This window comes from Balaenoptera borealis (genome assembly GCF_965194805.1).
Source record: "Balaenoptera borealis genome assembly, chromosome: 8".
NCBI lineage: Eukaryota > Metazoa > Chordata > Mammalia > Artiodactyla > Balaenopteridae > Balaenoptera > Balaenoptera borealis.
In genome coordinates, this window is record NC_138865.1 from 58,108,693 (window position 1) to 58,127,275 (window position 18,583).

At 41.0% G+C, this 18,583-nt stretch overlaps 1 protein-coding gene across 6 annotated transcripts in view; it reads left to right on the forward strand.

Annotated features, from left to right (window-relative positions):
* Positions 1-18,583, forward strand: part of TTC39B (tetratricopeptide repeat domain 39B) — a 138,591-nt gene that overhangs the window by 60,053 nt on the left and 59,955 nt on the right. For all 6 annotated transcript variants that reach the window (XR_014247355.1, XM_082401647.1, XM_082401648.1 and 3 more), the window contains one exon: positions 8,401-8,496. Coding sequence is in view for 5 of the 6 variants with exons in the window: in XM_082401647.1 (XP_082257773.1) it covers positions 8,401-8,496 (96 nt within the window). In the remaining variant the exon portion in view is untranslated. The remainder of the gene's footprint in view (positions 1-8,400; positions 8,497-18,583) is intronic.

The following is an 18,583-nucleotide window of genomic DNA, read 5'->3' on the forward strand; positions in this document are numbered from 1 at the left end:
AGGGTAGAATCCAGCATTCTGCCTGTGTTGCAGCATGCTTTCTCCTAATTCGCACTATAGTACGGAACTGAAGAAGGATAATTAAAAGATGAGGTAGAAGTTTTCCACTAGAAATAAGAGAACCTTCCATTAGGGAAGGGATTTTATTTTAAATTAAAAAAAATCAGTAAAAAAAAACCCCCAGCAGGGGCTTCCCTGGTGGCGCAGTGGTTGAGAGTCCGCCTGCCAATGCAGGGGACACGGGTTCGAGCCCTGGTCTGGGAGGATCCCACATGCCGCGGAGCGGCTGGGCCCGTGAGCCACAATTGCTGAGCCTGCGCGTCTGGAGCCTGTGCTCTGCAACAAGAGAGGCCGCGATAGTGAGAGGCCTGCGCACCGCGATGAAGAGTGGGCCCCGCTTGCCACAACTAGAGAAAGCCCTCGCACAGAAACGAAGACCCAACACAGCCATAAATAAATAAATAAATAAAAATTAAAAAAAAAAAAAAAAAAAAACCCCAGCAAAATGAAACAGGTGCTGTGTATGTCTCTTGCCAACTAACATTCTATTGTTGCTTGTTTTAAATAATGTGGAGTACAGTTTGCTTTGCCTAAGGAAAGAAGCTGAAAAGATACAGGCTCTGATTTTAGTTTCCAACTCTGTCAGTGATTTGCTGTGGCTCTGGGCAAGAAAAACAGCATCTATTGGGGTACTTTCTTTTTTCTAAAGAGACAGTAAGTCCCACCCTCCATTTTCTTAGTGAGTAGGGTCTGGGCATGCTTTATCTTTTATCCAAAAATGAACTTTTATTCTTTTCACCTGTCCTCACTTTGCCCTTGCACTCTCATCTCCCTTGAGGATGGGAAAAAAACCATTAAGTTGTCAATTAAACATGACATCATCTGTTCAAAATTCAGACAGCCTCTTTCGGAGGGACTCAGATTTTCTTGGGGGAGTAGGAGAGGTAAATGCCCAGGCAAGTAAAAATTTAAACTCTGCATCGGGCTGACATCTCCCTTCTCAAAGGTTCCCCCTTCCTCTCCTCCTTCCCAGATGGCCTCTGGGGGCAGGAGGAAGTGACACAGGGATGGAGCCCTGGTCTGGGTGTTGCTCTCTGGTTGACCTCTCATCGGCTATTTTTAAATTTATTTTTATTTATATTTATTTTTGGCTGTGCTGGGTCTTCGTTTCTGTGCGAGGGCTTTCTCTAGTTGTGGCAAGTGGGGGTCACTCTTCATCGCGGTGCGCAGACCTCTCACTGTCGCGGCCTCTCTTGTTGCGGAGCACAGGCTCCAGACGCGCAGGCTCAGCAGCTGTGGCTCAGGGGCCCAGTTGCTCCGCGGCATGTGGGATCTTCCCAGACCAGGGCTCGAACCCGTGTCCCCTGCATTGGCAGGCAGACTCTCAACCACTGCGCCACCAGGGAAGCCCTCTCATCGGCTCTTTTTGCAGTGACCTCTGTCCTTGCTGCCTCTGCTCCTGAAGCACACCTGTGATGGCTGGACCTGTTGCTGTGCCCATGACCCCAAGGGCTTGGCCTTCTCCACTGGTGTTGGCTGGTCCACAGGTGCTGGAGGCCTAGTGGCCACTCCTATTTAATCCCTGTTCTCTGCCCTTTGCTACAGGAGCTGTCTTTTAAAAAACATCTTATTTTGCAGTAACTCTATACTTAGAGTAAAGGTATGAGAATAATACAGAGAACTTCTCTATACCCTGAATCCCTTTTTAGCATTTTGCCACATTTGTGTATTATTCTCTGTCTGTATACTCACTGTTATGTATTTTTCTGAATCATTTGGGAGTAGGATACAGCTCCAGAGAAGCTGATCTAGAAGGATGAATTGGAACCTTCCAAGTGAACAAGGGAGGGAAGTGTCTGGAAATAGCTCTCGTATTCTTTCTTTTTCTCTGCTTTCCTCTAACTCTTCTTTCTTCCAAGTTAAGTTTCTCCACCTCCTTGAGCTCTTCCTTTTATGGAAAAGCACAAAGAATGTAAAAAGCACCCAAGTCCTTCAGATAATATGAAGGTTTATAATTTTGATCGAGGAAGCCTTTTTTAATAAGTCTAAGCATGAGTTTTTTAGGGGTAGTTTATCTAGTTTATAAATTCACTAGTATCTCACCTAATAGAATAATTATATCCTGTGTTGGTGCTTGCCCTTTGGCCTTTTTCAGCTTTTTAGATCTTCCCTCTAAAGGATAGGACTAGTATGGCAAAAAAAAAAATGTTGAAATTTCTTTCCTTTGATTCTTTTTTTAAATTTATTTATTTTAAATTTATTTATTTTTGGCTGCATTGGGTCTTTGTTGCTGCATGTGGGCTTTCTGTAGTTGCGGCGAGCGGGGGCTACTCTTCGTTGTGGTGCGCAGGCTTCTCATTGCAGTGGCATCTTTTGTTGCAGAGCACGGGCTCTAGGCACACGGGCTTCAGTAGTTGTGGCCTGCAGGCTCAGTACTTGTGGCTTGCAGGCTCAGTAGTTGTGGTGCATGGGCTCAGTAGTTGTGGCTCGTGGGCTCTAGAGCGCAGGCTCAGTAGTTGCGGCACATGGGCTTTGTTGCTCCGCGGCATGTGAGATCTTCCCGGACCAGGGCTCGAACCCGTGTGCCCTGCGTTGGCAGGCAGATTCTTAACCACTGCGCCACCGGGGAAGCCCCTTTCCTTTGATTCTGATAGCATAGGTGGCAGGCGAGGGGGTGAAGTTGACAGTAACATGTATTTGGGGAGTGCCTGGTAATTTCTGGGCTGTTCTGCTCTCCCAGCAGCAGGAGTAGCACCTCCCTTTTTCCTCTGATCGCTGGCCATGAGAATGGCTATTTGAAAACATCATCCATGGGACAGAATTTGGTCTGATGAGCAGTTTTCTTTGGTAAGAAAGACAGGTTGGTCATATGGGCAATAATATGAAGCAGTAGGTTTCCCGGAAGTCTGTCAGTGGCGCCCCTGGAGTCCTGTGTCATAGCTCCAGTGGGCGCCATTCCTACTGTAGGTTTCATAATGGTGCCTCCTGGAGCACATCCACTGGTCTTTCTTCGTGCATTTCTCTCGTCCCCTAAAGAGAGATTTTAACTTTGATGAAAAAGCCTCAAAGATATTAAGTGTCTTTTTATTAATTTTTGAAATTTTATTTCATTTTTTTCTTTTTTAAATGGGCTAGCTTGTATTTCATCCTGCAGGAACATAACTCATTGTATCGGATTTACTGGGGGAAATTAAATTTGAATTGATTCTGCTAACTATTATTTGAATGAGAGAAAAAGTATAAAAAATGAATCTGTAAGCTTTTCATCTGAGAATAGTTCTACCTAGTGATTAAAAAGTAGAGTGGTATGAAACTCGATAATAAAAGGCAAGTAACCCAATTAAAAAATGGCCAAAGAACCTGAACAAGCATTTTTCCAAAGAAGACATACAAATGGTTAATATGTAGCTAAGCAGATACTCAGTATCCATCATTAGACAAATGGAAATCAAAACCACAATAAGATACCATCACACCCACGAATATGGACAGTAACACGTATTGTCCGAGATGTGGAGAAACTGAAACTTTCATACATTACTGGTGGGAATGTAAAATCACACAGTCACTTTGGAAGATGGTCTGGCAGCTCTTCAGAATGTCAAACATGGAGTTACCATAGGATTCAGCAATTCCACTCCTAGTTATATACCAAGAGAAATGAAGTATATGTCCACACAAGAACTTGTACATGAATATTAATAGCAGCATTATTCATAATAGCCAAAAAGTGGAAATAACCCATATACCCATCAACTAATGAAATGACAAATGAAGTGTGTTATATCTATGAAATGGATTATTATTTGGCAGCAAAAAGGAATGAAGTATTGATACATGCAACAGCTCAAATAACTCTTGAAAACATTATGCTAAGTGAAAAAAACCAATCATGAAAGACCACATATTATATAATTTCATTAATATAAAACATCCAGAATAGGCAAATCTGTACATACAGGAAGTAAATTAGTGGTTTCTTAGGGCTAGAGGTGGAGGGACATGCGAAGCGATTGCTGGTGGATGGATATAGAGTATCTTTTGGGTGACAAAATGTAAAATTAGATTGTGGTGAAAGTGACATACTATCTATGAATATTAAAAACCATTGACTGTATAATTTAAATGAATGAATTGTATGGTCTGTGAATAATGTATCAATAAAGCTGTTTAAAAACTTACAGAAATTAAAGCAGTAAAATCAGGGCAAAATAAGGACACATTTTCTAGCATGCCTATACCTGTAAATGAAATATGATGTACTGTTTTTCTTAACCTCTATAAGCCCAATAACAATATTTTTCTCTAGCTAAAAATACATTTTTTTCCTGACATTTGAGTTTAACGTCTAGGTTATACTCAGAAGTGGAATAGACAAGTCATTTTTTTCAGTTAAAATTTTACTAACTGTGCTTGCTTTGGTGGTACACATTCTAAAACTAAAGCAATATAAGGAACATCTAGCATGGCGTCTTTGCAAGGGTGCACTTACCTCAGTGCAGTGTTTTATGTATATTTCCTTCCTTTATTGAAGGAAGTAAGAGAAGACCTGAATAAATGTGTATAGATGTGAAAAATATAATATTGTAAAGTTTACAATTCTCTGCAAAATCTCTGAAAATGTAATGAAGTCCCACTCAAAACCTCAGCAGGACTTTTCTTGGAACTTTACAATAATTGATTCTAAAATTTGTAAATAAGAATGAAGTTGCAATAGCAGTCCCAGACACACCCGCCTCCCCAAAGAGCATTTAATAAAGTAGAGGGCTTGCCCATTGTCATATAGGATCTAATAAAGCCAAGCTAATGAAAGTTGTGTCAGTGGTGCAGACAGAGGCAAATAAGTGAATGGATCAAAAGAGTGCCTGAAACTGCCCTGTACGTGTATGGAAACCTGCCCTGGGTTAGAAACAACAGTGTCATTCATTACGTCGGAGTGTGATAATTTTAGCGTGAACGCATGTCAAACGTTTACTTATCAATGAGGAAACCATCAAGATGGTGAAACTGTTCCAAGACCATTTGGGGAACTGAAGAAAGAATGTTCGAATAAGATTTGTTATATATAAAACTGGTTAATCTCCTACAAGGCAATAAAACCATAACCGTACCAAATTATTTGCATATGTACCAGACAAAAAAAATCTGCAAGTTAACATATTTTATAGAATATAGACCTTAATCAATAGAAAATAGCAAGTCAAACAAGGATATATCCCTTATAGAATGAAATATTCCTTGGGAGGGCCTGTTAGACAACGCTCCAAGATGGCATTGAGTGGGCATGCGATCTTTTTTTTTATCTTATTTCAAAGCTACTAAGTAGCTAGCTGAAGGATGAGTTATTCATTGCTGTTGGGATAATTGCCTATCCCTAGGGGAAACAATTAAATTTAGGTCACACTGTACACAAAAGTGGATTCTAGATATACTTGTGTGTTAAATTATTTTCTCCATGTATTTAAGCATTTCTCATAAAAAAGGGGAAAATAGTTCTTGATAAAATACTAGATAGTAGTTTACTATCTAGTAAGTGAGTGAATTAGGTCTATAAAAAAAAACTGAATAAAAAAATCAGTTTGGGGCTTCCCTGGTGGCGCAGTGGTTGAGAATCCGCCTGCCAATGCGGGGGACATGGGTTCGAGCCCTGGTCTGGGAAGATCCCACATGCCGCGGAGCAACTAGGCCCATGAGCCACAGCTACTGAGCCTGCGCGTCTGGAACTTGTGCTCCGCAACAAGAGAGGCTGCGACAGTGAGAGGCCCGCGCACTGTGATGAAGAGTGGACCCCACTCGCTGCAACTAGAGAAAGCCCTCGCACAGAAACCCAACTCGCACAGAAGACCCAACACAGCCAAAAATAAATAAATAAATATTAAAAAAAGAAAATTAAAAAAAAAATCAGTTTGTAGCATGATGTACTTATTGTGATATTAATATGAATTTTAAAATACTGTAGAATTTCTGGGACTTCATGTACATGTATATAAAAGCATAAAAAACTAAACTTTTGTACCCCAGAAAAATGAAAAAAATCTAGTATTGTTTTATTAATAATTATTAAGTTCTGCTAAATTTAAGTGTTTTCTGCCTGGTAAAGATGCTATAATTGTAGCTTTGAAACATGCAACATTTACCTGACACAACAGACTTGATTTTAGCAGAACTTAATTAATTTAGTGTTTTATATATATGGTATGTCAAATCATTGGGGTAAAGATACAAGCTTTTAAAAATTATCTTGGGAAAAATGGCAAAAGATTAAGGAAAATGCACAGCACTATCTTGTACCATATACTCAAATTATAAATGGATCAACACATTAAATATTAAAAAAGCAGCATGGTAAAATTATGTTATATAATCTTTGTGGAGGGGAGGTTTTCCTAAGTGTGCCCTCAAAATCAGAAATATTAAAGGGAAATGATTAATTTTGATTATATAAAAATTTCAATATTGGGGAGAATTTTAAAATTAAAGATAAGGCAAATGAGAAATGGGGACATTTTTATATACATTTCAGAGAACATATTTTTCTAGCCCTTATAAATGAATCTGTAAGGGAACAGATAGGCAAGAATGGTCCAAAAGGCTAGACAGCCCTTTGAATCTATCTAGTCCTCTTTCCCTGCTTGTAAACTGAGATGTCAGTTCAGTACCCTGGAGTCTGGTTTACCTAAGTGCTTAGGGCTTCCTCCATTCTCCTGGTAAGAAGTTCTTGTGATGGGAAATAACATGCCTTCAAGCTACATTTCCACTTAACCGTGGCGTTTTCTTTTCTCCCATCACCCACACCCAACCAGCCTTGTGAAAAGAACCTTGATTTTCCCCTAACCTGATGTATGAAATTTAGGAAACTTGACATGTTCAAGAAAAGATGAATGTTGAATATAAAATATTACCGGGTATTGGGATGTCTGAAGGTAGAATATAATCAAACTCCACTTAATGTACAATAAGGGTATTAACATCTTAGAATTAAAAAAAAAAGAAGCTTTTCTAAAGGGATGGTCAATAACCCTTTCCTCTCTTCTCTATGGCTTGTGGACAGTTAAGGTGAATCGTCAATGGGAGGTTGACGATTCTGTTATATACAGGGCATGGCTTATTCTTAAGCTCTATGGAAGTTTCCTTCTCTGCAGTAGGCTTGCCTCCGCGTGTGTCTGTGAGGTAGATCTAGGTCAAAATGTGGCCTAAGATTCTGCAAACCAGATTGATCTCCAGCTCCTCTGTGTTACCTCGGCATTCTGTGGTATAAATATATAATGGGAAACAAGGCAGTTTTTAAAACATAAGATATTTTACAAAATACTTGCCCTTTCACTCCAGAATTTATTCTTAGGAAATAATCAGGCAAGTGAGTAAAGGGGCTTATTGCAGTATTGTTTGTATTGATAATTGCCAAACATTGGGAGCAACTAGCATGCCTCAAAATGAGGGATAGGTAACAAATTATGTTACCTCTATTCAGTAGACTGCTATGTGGACACTATGATAGAGCAACTCTGTATTTGTTGAGAAGAAAAGATTCAGCATAAATTAAGCATATAATGAAGGAAGCCAGAATATGTTATCCCAAAATATGTATGCCTCTTTGACATAAAAATCATTTTGAGCTGAAGGCAATCAAGAAGCAGTAAACACTGAAAAAGTTCCCTCTTTCTGCCTAAAGGTAGGACATAAATTCTGTTTTTACTGGAGACAGACTCATACAGCTCAGAGAGTCTGCAGACAAATCTTGTTAAATTAACCCTTATTTATTCCAGGTTATTCCTTCACCATTTACCCCTAGGCCTTCACCATTTGTTTTGCCAATTCTTGACAAATGTATTGTTTCTTTGTCAGAAAGGTATAAAAGATTTCTGCTCTGCTCACTTCTTTGGGTCTTCATTCTCCTATGAAGGTTCTCACGTACATGTAACCATTCAATTAAATTTGTGTGCTTTTCTCTTGTCAATCTGTCTTTGTCAGTTTAATTTCCAGACCCAGCCGGGGGCCCTAAGAGGGTTGACGAAAACTTTTTCCTCCCCTACAGTAATATACCATTTCAATTAAGAAAAATATAGACAGATAGATAGATAGATTTACTTGGGAAAAGATTTGGAAGGATATATACAAGCTACAATGTTACCTTTGGGTGGAGAGTTTTGGGGGGTGATTTCATTAATTTCTTTTTTATGTACTGGAATATAAAGAAAAATAAGTTTGTTTTATTGGGGCTGTATTTCAGGAATATTCACCATGTAACTGAGTGGATTCTGCTATTTGATTTTCAAAACTGATAAGAAATGGAAGTGAGATAATATAAATAATTGAAGGACTTGTGTTGTATACTTTAATCTATGTAGACTTTTCCTGTAAGACAAAGATGTAACAACCTCACTGCCTTTTTATTAACAGGCCTTCTCGTGTAGATATGGCAACAAGCAGCCAACACTTCTCATCATTTGATACAAAACAGGCATCCGGACAGCACCGAACATCTAATATGAAAAGGTCAGGAAGGGGGGGGCGGTGCGGGTATTCCTGGGGGACTGGGGAGAGCAGTCCAACCCTTGGGTAAATTGCAGTGTTGATGTTACCATAAGGCTTTGTGTTTTACGAATGGGTAGGGTGGGGAGAGGCCTGGGCAGGTGTAGTGCCCGTTTTACAAATTAGGGAAGGAGTCTCGGAGCTCCTAAGGGATTTAGTGAGTAGGTGACCCTGTTACATAAAAACAGAAACAAAACCAAATTCAACTCTTGGGGTACAACTCCCTCTTGAGCCTTTTTTTTATCTTATAAAATTTTAACCATTTATTTTATTATGAAATAATGTAACCATATTGCCAAGCATCGGGGAAGATGGAGGAAAGAAGAATTATGAGCACTTTAACACGGACTGTTAGAAGTTTGGTATATTTCATTCCAGTCTTTTCTCTAGGCATGTGCTCCTTGATGTAGATGTAGCCATACCTTTTTCATTGAACATTGTATTGTGATTGTTTTTCTAATTGTATTCTTCTTGTAACCTTGGCTTAAAAGTGCATTTAAGAAGCATTTGTCGTAGAAAATTCAGGAAATGTACAAAAGCACAAAGGAGAGGTAAAACATGTATTACCATCACCATAACTGTTTTTTGGGTGTGTATTCTTTCTTTTTCTCTTCATATATAGAGATATTAATTCTTGTTCTAAATTGGGATCATATTAATTTTACTCTTTGGTAACCCACTTTTCAAAGCATAATATATCGTGACATTTTTCCTTTCCACTGAATATGTTTTATAATATCATACTTGATTGCTAAGTACTGTTCCTTTCCGCCCATTTTAGAATTATTTTAGCCAGTTGTCACTTTTTGAATATGTAAGTTGTTCCTTTCTCGGTTATTAAGGCAACTCTGTTAAAGCTTTATTTTATACCATGAAAAAGTGCTTTCCATTTACCCTTACGGGTTTATTAAACTTTAAATTATACAGCACGTCTTCGGCATTTTAGATTTTGCATTTGAAATTTCAGCTACTTTTGAGTATGTTCACAATACTCATGGGCTTGGCAGTTTGTCTTAGGACTCAACCCTCACAATATAAGGAAGGGGTGCAATATTTATAAGGATTGAGGAATGGAGATGAAGTTGAAAATAACTTCTCAGGATCTGAAGGCATTTATTTCCCACATTACTTTTTAATTTCATATGTCTCTGCTCATGGAAATCTGAGCCATCTTCAGAAATATGTATTCCTCCCTCATAGTTGTCCTCTAACTGATCTGATAGTTTCCTAGGTAACCACTGCATCAACATTTATATAATGCTGAGTTTGAAAGCTGGGATAAAATAAATTTAAAAAAATATTACTGAAAGCAGTGATAAATTAAGGGTATAGCATTCAGAGAGAGCTCTGGGCTGTATCGGTAGACTGGGAATTTTCAGCATATGTGTAGTTTTGAAGGCATGAACTGTACGTGCTCTTTCCAAGAGAGAGCAAAACAAATGAGAAGAGAGTGAAGGAAGGAAGCCCCATGAACACAGACATTGAAGGAGCAGCTAATGGAATGATTTCATGCAGAGCTATGGAGGTTTGAAGGACCGATTAAATGAGATGGTAGCTGCAAGATGGGCAAGGGCTTGGGGAGGGGTGAGTTCTGGAATGAGGTCAATAGAGCCAGGTGTTGCAAAGAGGTCTACATGGGTAAAGGTTGGAAAGCATCCTTTGTATTTTGTAGTTAGGTCATCATAGATCTTTAGCTTAGAGGGTTTCAAGGAACCCTCTAAGCTAAAGGGGCAAGAGCCAGGCTGCAGTGGAAGATGAATGGGAGGAGGGGAAGTAGGGAATGTGAGAGTCAACTCTTTTTTGAAGCTTTTACCTACGAAGAGAAGGAGTGGGAGAAGTTCAGGAGAGAAAACAAAATCGAAAGTTATCTTTTTGGCTGGTTTTACTTTAAGTAGAAACGAGTGAGATTTGTGCGTTTTCTGAGTTGGAAAGAGGGCAGAGAGGAAAAGGTTAAAGACATATAAAGGAAGAAACAGAAGGGAAACGTAAGAAGTATAGCATTAGCATTTGTAGGTTTCATTTTAAAATTATTAAAATTAAGATTTTTCTTTAAAAAAATGAAACAATAAAAATTCCTACTCTGCCTTTCAATCAACAGGTCTTCTAATGCATTTGTAAAAACAAGCACTTGTAAATTTATTGTGAAGCAGCCCAGAAGGACATCTTTAAAGTTGAGCAATGCTTCAGACTTGAGCAAGTATGTGGGTAGTTAGACCGCATAGAGCATAATAGCACCCCAGCTAATGTATACTCCCCATGTGACTGCTCCACTGACACCCGGTGTATTGCTCCTCCACACAAAGCTGTGAGGCAATCAAGGGGGGAGTTAAGTCACTATTTCACAAATGAGTAATCCTGGACGGCAGGTGACATACCCAAGGTGCCTCAACCAGGCAGTGGTTGATCTGCATCTTGATGCTCCATCTTCTCATTTCCTGGCCAGAGCATCTTTAGTGATGAACCCATTTGCTTCCCCAGTTGTAATCCCTCTCATCTGTTTAATCTTACAAAGTGTTTTGACAACCATGGTTTCTTCTGATTATACTTCACCTTGAAAGAGCCAGGAAAGAATCTTTCCATGTAAGGATCCTGATGTTGAGAGGAGTGCATGGATAACTGAAATGCCTTACAAAACTCTGAAATATTTTGAGTTCGAGTTATTGCCCGTGTCCTTACAGGGCACCAGTGACAAAGTTGCAGACATTTGTTAAGTTCTGTGTTCATCACTTCATATCTGTTGACACCCAGAAGCAGTCGTGTTAAAGTCACTTTTGGAAAAAGGAGGAAATACTCTCCACCCTGGCCCCGAGCCTTCCCATCATTTCCTCCTCTTACCATATCTTTTTGAGTTGAGAGACATGTTGTTTGGCCTTCCGTGGGAAATGGAATGACGACGAGGTTGCCCACTTTTAAATCTCTAAGACAAAGTATATTTTGTCTTCTTGATCTACTTGAGAAACCTGTCGAAAGCAGGAAGAAGAACAGAGGTATAGCATCTCAGGATTAAAGGAATGGAGAGCAAACCAGTTACAGACATTTTAATACTTCACTTATCAAGCCTAGATCATAGCTCAGCATGGGCACAGACCATTGGTAGCTTTAATTATTACCTGACAAAAGCTGGCATATGCGAATCCCAGAGTTATGCAGGGAGTTCTGGTCACCCGGAAGCCTGAGTTTTAAAGACTGTTTAGTAGGATGAGATTTTCAAATGGCTAAATCATTAAGGTTATGGGCAAATTTTGACTAGAGGCTTGTGAGAGAAAGGAGGGACCCTCTCTTGGATTGTTTAGTCAAGAATGCAGCATAGAGGGAGTTGCTGTTTAAAGGGTATAGGGTTTCAGTTTTGCAGGATGAAAACGATCCGGGGGTTAGTTGCACAACAATGTACATATACTTAACACTACTAAACTGTACACTTAAAAATGGTTAAGATGGTAAATTTTTAATTATGTGTGTGCTACCACAATGAAAGAAAAAAGGAATGCAGGATAGTTAACCCAGACATTATTATATAGAGTTCAACCTAGTTTTCTTTGACCTCCTTTTTGTCTTAGGTACTAGGTACATTTCCCATGCTATTAGGACATGTGTATCATCTCCTCTTGGAAAAATCCTTCCTAGCTTAAGAAGGAAACCTCTGGACTGAGTTCAGGAAAGGTGAGACAGGGTTTTTGTGTGCATCTCACCTTCTTGCTGTACTTTCTTCTTGCTTCTTTCTGACTCACTAGGCATTACCCTAAGGAGCTTCTGCTTCGTTGTTTATGGTTGACCAGCACATTCACTAGTAAGAAAAACCAGGGGGAGTTAGCAATCTTTGCTAAAAAGAAGCCACTTCAAAATAAGTTTTATTAGAGATGATTGGGCAAGGCTAAATTATTACCATACCAATGGGCTGTTAAAGAGCAGCTTATTATAATTGTATTTATTAATAAATCAGGATAGGAGGAAAAGGCAGTAAGCACAGGTAATTTAAAGGAATTTGATGTATCATGTTCTGGTTTTGTAGACTAAGTGCTTTTTAGGAACAACTGATTAAAAACTCCACTCTTGGGCTTCCCTGGTGGTGCAGAGGTTAAGAATCTGCCTGCCAATGCAGGGGACACGGGTTCGAGCCCTGGTCTGGGAAGGTCCCACATGCCGCGGAGCAACTAAGCCTGTGCGCCACAACTACTGAGCCTGTGCTCTAGAGCCCGTGAGCCTCAACTACTGAAGCCTGCACGCCTAGAGCCTGTGCTCCGCAACAAGAGGAGCCAACGCAACGAAGAGTAGCCCCCGCTCGCTGCAACTAGAGAAAGCCTGTGCACAGCAACGAAGACCCAACTGAGCCAAAGATAAATAAATAAATAAATTCATAAAAAAAAAAAAAACTAAAACAAAAAACTCCACCCGTGCTGTTAGTTAACAGATCTACTAAAATAGACATGACGTGAAGCACTGTGGCACATAGGGGTGGCTCCCGATCAGAACTCTGCTATCCTGTTTGGTTCTGAATGATGAGCATGTGATTCAGGAGGAAAGACCAGGCACTTATATTCTTTTAAAAAATAATAGTATTTCCCTATTCCTTTTTTTTAAAAAAAATTAATTAATTAATTTATTTTTGGCTGTGTTGGGTCTTCGTTTCTGTGTGAGGGCCCTCTCTAGTTGCGGCGAGCGGGGGCCACTCTTCATCGCAGCGCGCGTGCCTCTCACTATCGCGGCCTCTCTTGTTGCGGAGCACAGGCTCCAGACGCGCAGGCTCAGTAATTGTGGCTCATGGGCCCAGTTGCTCCGCGGCATGTGGGATCTTCCCAGCCCAGGGCTCGAACCTGTGTCCCCCGCATTGGCAGGCAGATTCTCAACCACTGCGCCACCAGGGAAGCCCCCCTATTCCTTTAAATGCATTATTTAAGAGCTTGTTGACCTTATATCTTCATTGTTGCTCTTCCTAACAGCAATGTTAATACCTGTTGAGTAGGTATTGTCATATCCTCATATCCCTTTTATAGATGAGGGAACAGAGTTGAAGAGATTAAGTGACTTGCCTAAAAGTCTACACAGCCTACCATAGATTGTGAACTTATTGGGTCCCTTCTCTCCCTTGGGTAGTTAATGAGTTGTACTGGGGGGTCTCTGTAGTCTGGTTGTCCAGCCGTGCATGCTCCTGAACCTCTGGGCTCCACACAGCTGAATCAATAGGCCTGACGCATGTTGGCCTGGAGTTCTTGAGTACAGATGCGATCTTGGATTTGCTTGGGAAAGAACCCTGAATACTCCCACACACGTTGGTAGAGGTCTCTGAAGAGTAAACACTGACCCTGCTACCATTCTGTGCCTGTAAATCTTAAGTGTTTAGTTCTTTCTTTGAAAGAACTGTCTCTTTTTGGCCTAAGTCTAGAGCCAGTTGAGATATCGGTAAAGGGGTCAGATCAATAGAGATCAGACTCTCAGCTTTATTATTCTTAAAGACTATATTGGAGGATATAGATTAGATGCCTGGAGAAATGGGCTTTTGACACACCTCTGAATGAACTTCAGGCACTATACTGCAAGCTTCCCTGGTGAGGATGGTGAGGGTGGTGCGGTAGAGCCTGCCCTTCTTAGCTCACCGCACTGCGAAGAGTATAGATTATAATGTACCCACTTTCCCTATAGGAAGGGGGCCAGGTCACGTATGCCCAATCAGGTAACTCCTCTCCTAGAAGAGGAATGCAGAGGTGCGAGTCCAGGAGTGTTATCCAGCCAAGGCCCGCCTCAGGGAAATCTGAGGCATGGGAGGAACTATTCTTCCCTCACAGCTGTTAACTTTCTAACTCATCTGTGAATTTCCTAGGTAGCTCCATCAACATTCATGATGCTTACCTATTACTATTGAGCCTTTATTACATAGAAGTGGATTTAAAATAAGTTTGTATTAGAGATGCATTTGGACAATTTAAAAGGGTTAACTATTCGATTGGGTGTGCACTTATTTTAAATAATTGATTTATCAAGTAAAAGAGGCAAGGAACTTAGAAGTACAGCATTATTATATGTTGGTTTTTTAGACTTCTATTCATTTTAACACAAATCATAAAAATCCCCTCTCTGCCTTTAAGCAACAGTTCTCATGAAGCAGATAGGGTTAATAGTGGGTCATTAGATTATGTGCAAAGTGTGGAGAAACTTTGCCAGGTCATAAAGTATGAGTGTGTATGTGGTTCTTATCAGGCGAGGCTGGGCAGTTTGACACTCTTAGATAATTATACTAATGCCTCATTATATATAAGTGCTTATATTTTTATTTCCATGAGCATACCTGATTTTTATAACTACCTTATAAAGTAGTAACAGCAGGCTTGACTATCCCCATCTTACAGATAAGGAAACAGAAACTTAGGGAGGTAAGGTGGGCTGTTCAAGGTTTCAGAGCTAGGAATTGGTGGAGATAAGACTTTTTTCTTTATAACACTACTTTTATGTTTTAAAATCTTTGTAAATCAAAATTTCATCATAAAAGTAACATGAACAGAGTTTAAATAATATAGAAAGAGGAGAAAAAAAGTCACCAGTTACCTCTCTACCCAACATAGCATCAGTATAAATTGTGAGTTCTCAGAGGACAGAGACAACATCTCCAGGTAAATAACTGAAAATGGCATTGCGAGTCTGAGCTCTGGTTATCTAGGACCACAGTTTTAGTGGAATTAGTACATAATAAGAAATTTTTGTTGGAGGGTCTTGAAGCAAAGGGGCTCCTGGGCTCTTGAATGGAGTAGAAACTTTTCTGGATGCACTTAGCAAAGAATCCAGAATTCCTGTCTGCCTGCTGCTGGCTTGATCCATAATGGCCCTCTTCTCCATGCCCTCCTGCCCCCATCCTCAAATCTTCATAAATAATAAAATTCTGACATGTTGATTATCTTATAGGGAATGCAACCTTTATGTTCCAAAGGGCTAAGTTTTCACTTCTGTTTGCCCTTATAACCAGTAAGGTTTTAATAAGAAAAACTTAGTAACAAACAATGCTTCATATGTTCTGAACATAATTTATTCCTCCTTTATCTTCCATATTGACATTTTATTCTTTCCGCCCTGTCATCATTGCTAACTTGGCTTGTGTTCCACAATTGCTTCAGTGCATAAACAGGTTATTATTTTAGATATTTTTCCGTTTTATTTACTTAATTTTATTTTATTTTTTAAATTAATTAATTTATTTTTGGCTCTGTTGGGTCTTCATTGCTGCGTGCGGGCTTTCTCTAGTTGTGGCGAGCGGGGGGGCTACTGTTCATTGCGGTGTGTGGGCTTCTCATTGCGGTGGCTTCTCTTGCTGTGGAACACGGGCTCTAGGCACACAGGCCTCAGTAGCTGTGGCACACGGGGTCAGTAGTTGTGGCTCGCGGGCCCTAGAGTCCAGGCTCAGTAGTTGTGGCACACGGGCTTAGTTGCTCCGCGGCATGTGGGATCTTCCCAGACCAGGGCTTGAACCCGTGTCCCCTGCATTGGCAGGCGGATTCTTAACCACTGCACCACCAGGGAAGCCCATCCTTTTTAAAGTAAAAGACTAAAAAACTCATTTTGCCTTTAGACGAACATATCTTCTAATTCAGAAACAGGAAGAAAGATATATATTTACTGAAGATATATATTAATAGAGGCACCTGGGTGGGGCTCCCACAGATGGAGACCATGAGTGTGTAGTCCCTCTGGGAAGGGCCGAGCACTCGCAGCTTCTGGAGAATTATATATTCGTGGTTGTTAATTTGCATAGGCCTTGACAGTTCACCAAGTACCCTCGTAGCAACCATGGCCTTGGTTTCACACATTGTGAAATGGGAGGGCATCTCAGAGATGAGGCAGTGGACTCAGGGAGGTGGAGTGACTTTCTGAAGGTCACAGGCTAGAGAATGGCAATGTTGACTTCTGATTGCCGGCCCAGGAATTTTCATTCTGTCACATCAGGCTTGAGGAGGAGGAGGCCGCGATGATGAGCCTCTTGGAGATCCTTGGCTGCTTTTAAATAGTCGTACTCATCACGCTAGGCTGGTGGGACAGGTGTTATGAGGCTGGGCAGAAGGGTTTATGTGGTAAGTGTGGCAGCCATTTTAGGTCCTTAATCTAAGGGGGCAGTGACTGAACATCTGTTTTAGGCAGAATAGTCTGAGGGTGGTGTCCAGAAAAATTAGTACTATCTGGGAGCTTGCTGAGCCCACCCCAGACCTACTGAGTCAGAAACTCTGGCAGTGAGGCCTAGTGGTACTTTTTTAACAAGCCCTCTGGTGAGTTGAACGCACACTGAAGTTTGAGAGCCGCCTCAGCACAGCTGGTAATGCGAAGGCCTTCTTGGAGACTGTTTCAGAATTCAGGCTTGAAGTGGTGATAGTCTCAGTTAATGTGGCGGCAGCGGGAATGGAGAGAACAGCTGACCCCAAGACATGTGTGAGAAGCCCTAGCTGAGATTCCACTTGCTCTCTTGGTCATTCTTTGTGGAACACATGGTAGCACCGGTATTCTGGAGGGGAGGGGGTCTTAATTTCATGTGAACAGGTTAGTAAGACGCTTAGAAGGGTTGAGTTCACTGTGTTTGGAGGTGCCGAGTGCCCACTTCTGTTTCTCCCTCTGAGCTGGGCTTGCAAGTGCATCCACCCAGGTGCCAGTGTGGCCAGCTGAGATGCAGAGGTGGCTGTTTCTGTGGCAAGGGGACCGGTATTTGTTCTCAGCTCATTTCTGGGTAACAAAAGATGAGCTTTACTCCGAGAGAACTGGTGGGAGTGGAAATTAAGAGCACAGGTGAGAGGTAACACTGGAAAACCTAATGGCTGAAGAGAAGGGGTGATGAGGAAGCGAGTGGGGATTGCTGAGCTAAAAACTTCCTTTTGTTCTTAGAATAAAGTCCATCTTCTCGGGTGGGAGGGAGGGAGACGCAAGAGGGAGGAGATATGGGGATATATGTGTATGTATAACTGATTCACTTTGTTATAAAGCAGAAACTAACACACCATTGTAAAGCAATTATACTCCAATAAAGATGTTAAAAAAATAAATTAATTTAAAAAAAATAGAATTGCTATTTAAAACAAAAACAACAAAACAAAACAAAGTCCATCTTCTCTGCCACCGTGGTTTCCCTTTTCTGCCTGCTTTCTGTCCTCATTTCCTCCCACTCTCTGCCTTGCTCACCGCATTCCCAGCTTAGAACCTCCCTTCTCCCCTCAACCTAGATATTCTCGTGGTGGCCTCCATTCTGCAGCACTTGGATGTCACCCTTTTCAAGAACTTTCTATGAGCATCCTCATTAATGTTGGGCTTCATCCCACCCCCTTCCCCAACCAGTTTCTTCCCCAGACCACTTATCCCAGTCTGAGATGATCTTAGTTACTGGTCTCCTTGTTTTAAGTCTGCCCTCCCTCCCCAGCTCTTCCACAGCCGGGAACCCTATGGGTCTGCTCGGTGTGTATTCCCAACACCTAGAAGAGTGCCTGGTGTGTAGTTAGAGCTCCATAAATATTAGCTGAATGAATTCTCGGTAGAGATTTGATTGGGGGGGGCAGGTTTGGGGAGGAAGTAGGGGGAGAAATGTGTCTGTAGACACCAGGCAGCAAATGACACCTAACTTGGCAGGCAGTGGAGGTGAAACAGGATAAATCCAAGAGATGCTCAGGAACTAACACTGACAAAATTTGGAGCTGGACTGATATGGAAGGTATTAAGCAATTTACTTGTGAAAAATCTTCATGAGAGAGGTTTGTGAACTCCTAGCATTCGTATTTGACCTCTTCATTCACTAGAAACTTAAGGGCAAAGCAATTCTGTGTTAGTATTAGGGTTCTTCAGAGAAAGAAGACCAATAGGAGATATATATATATATAGAGAGAGAGAGAGAGAGAGAGATTGATTTGTCATGGGAATTGGCTCACGTGATTATCAAAGCCGAGAAGTCCCATGGTCTGCTGTCTGCAAGCTGCAGAACTAGGAAAGCCAGTGGTGCAGTTCAGTTGAAGCCCGACAGCCCGGTAACCAGAAGCACAAGAGAGGAGAAGATAGATGTCCCAGCTCAAATAGAGAAGAGATCACACATTCCCCCTTC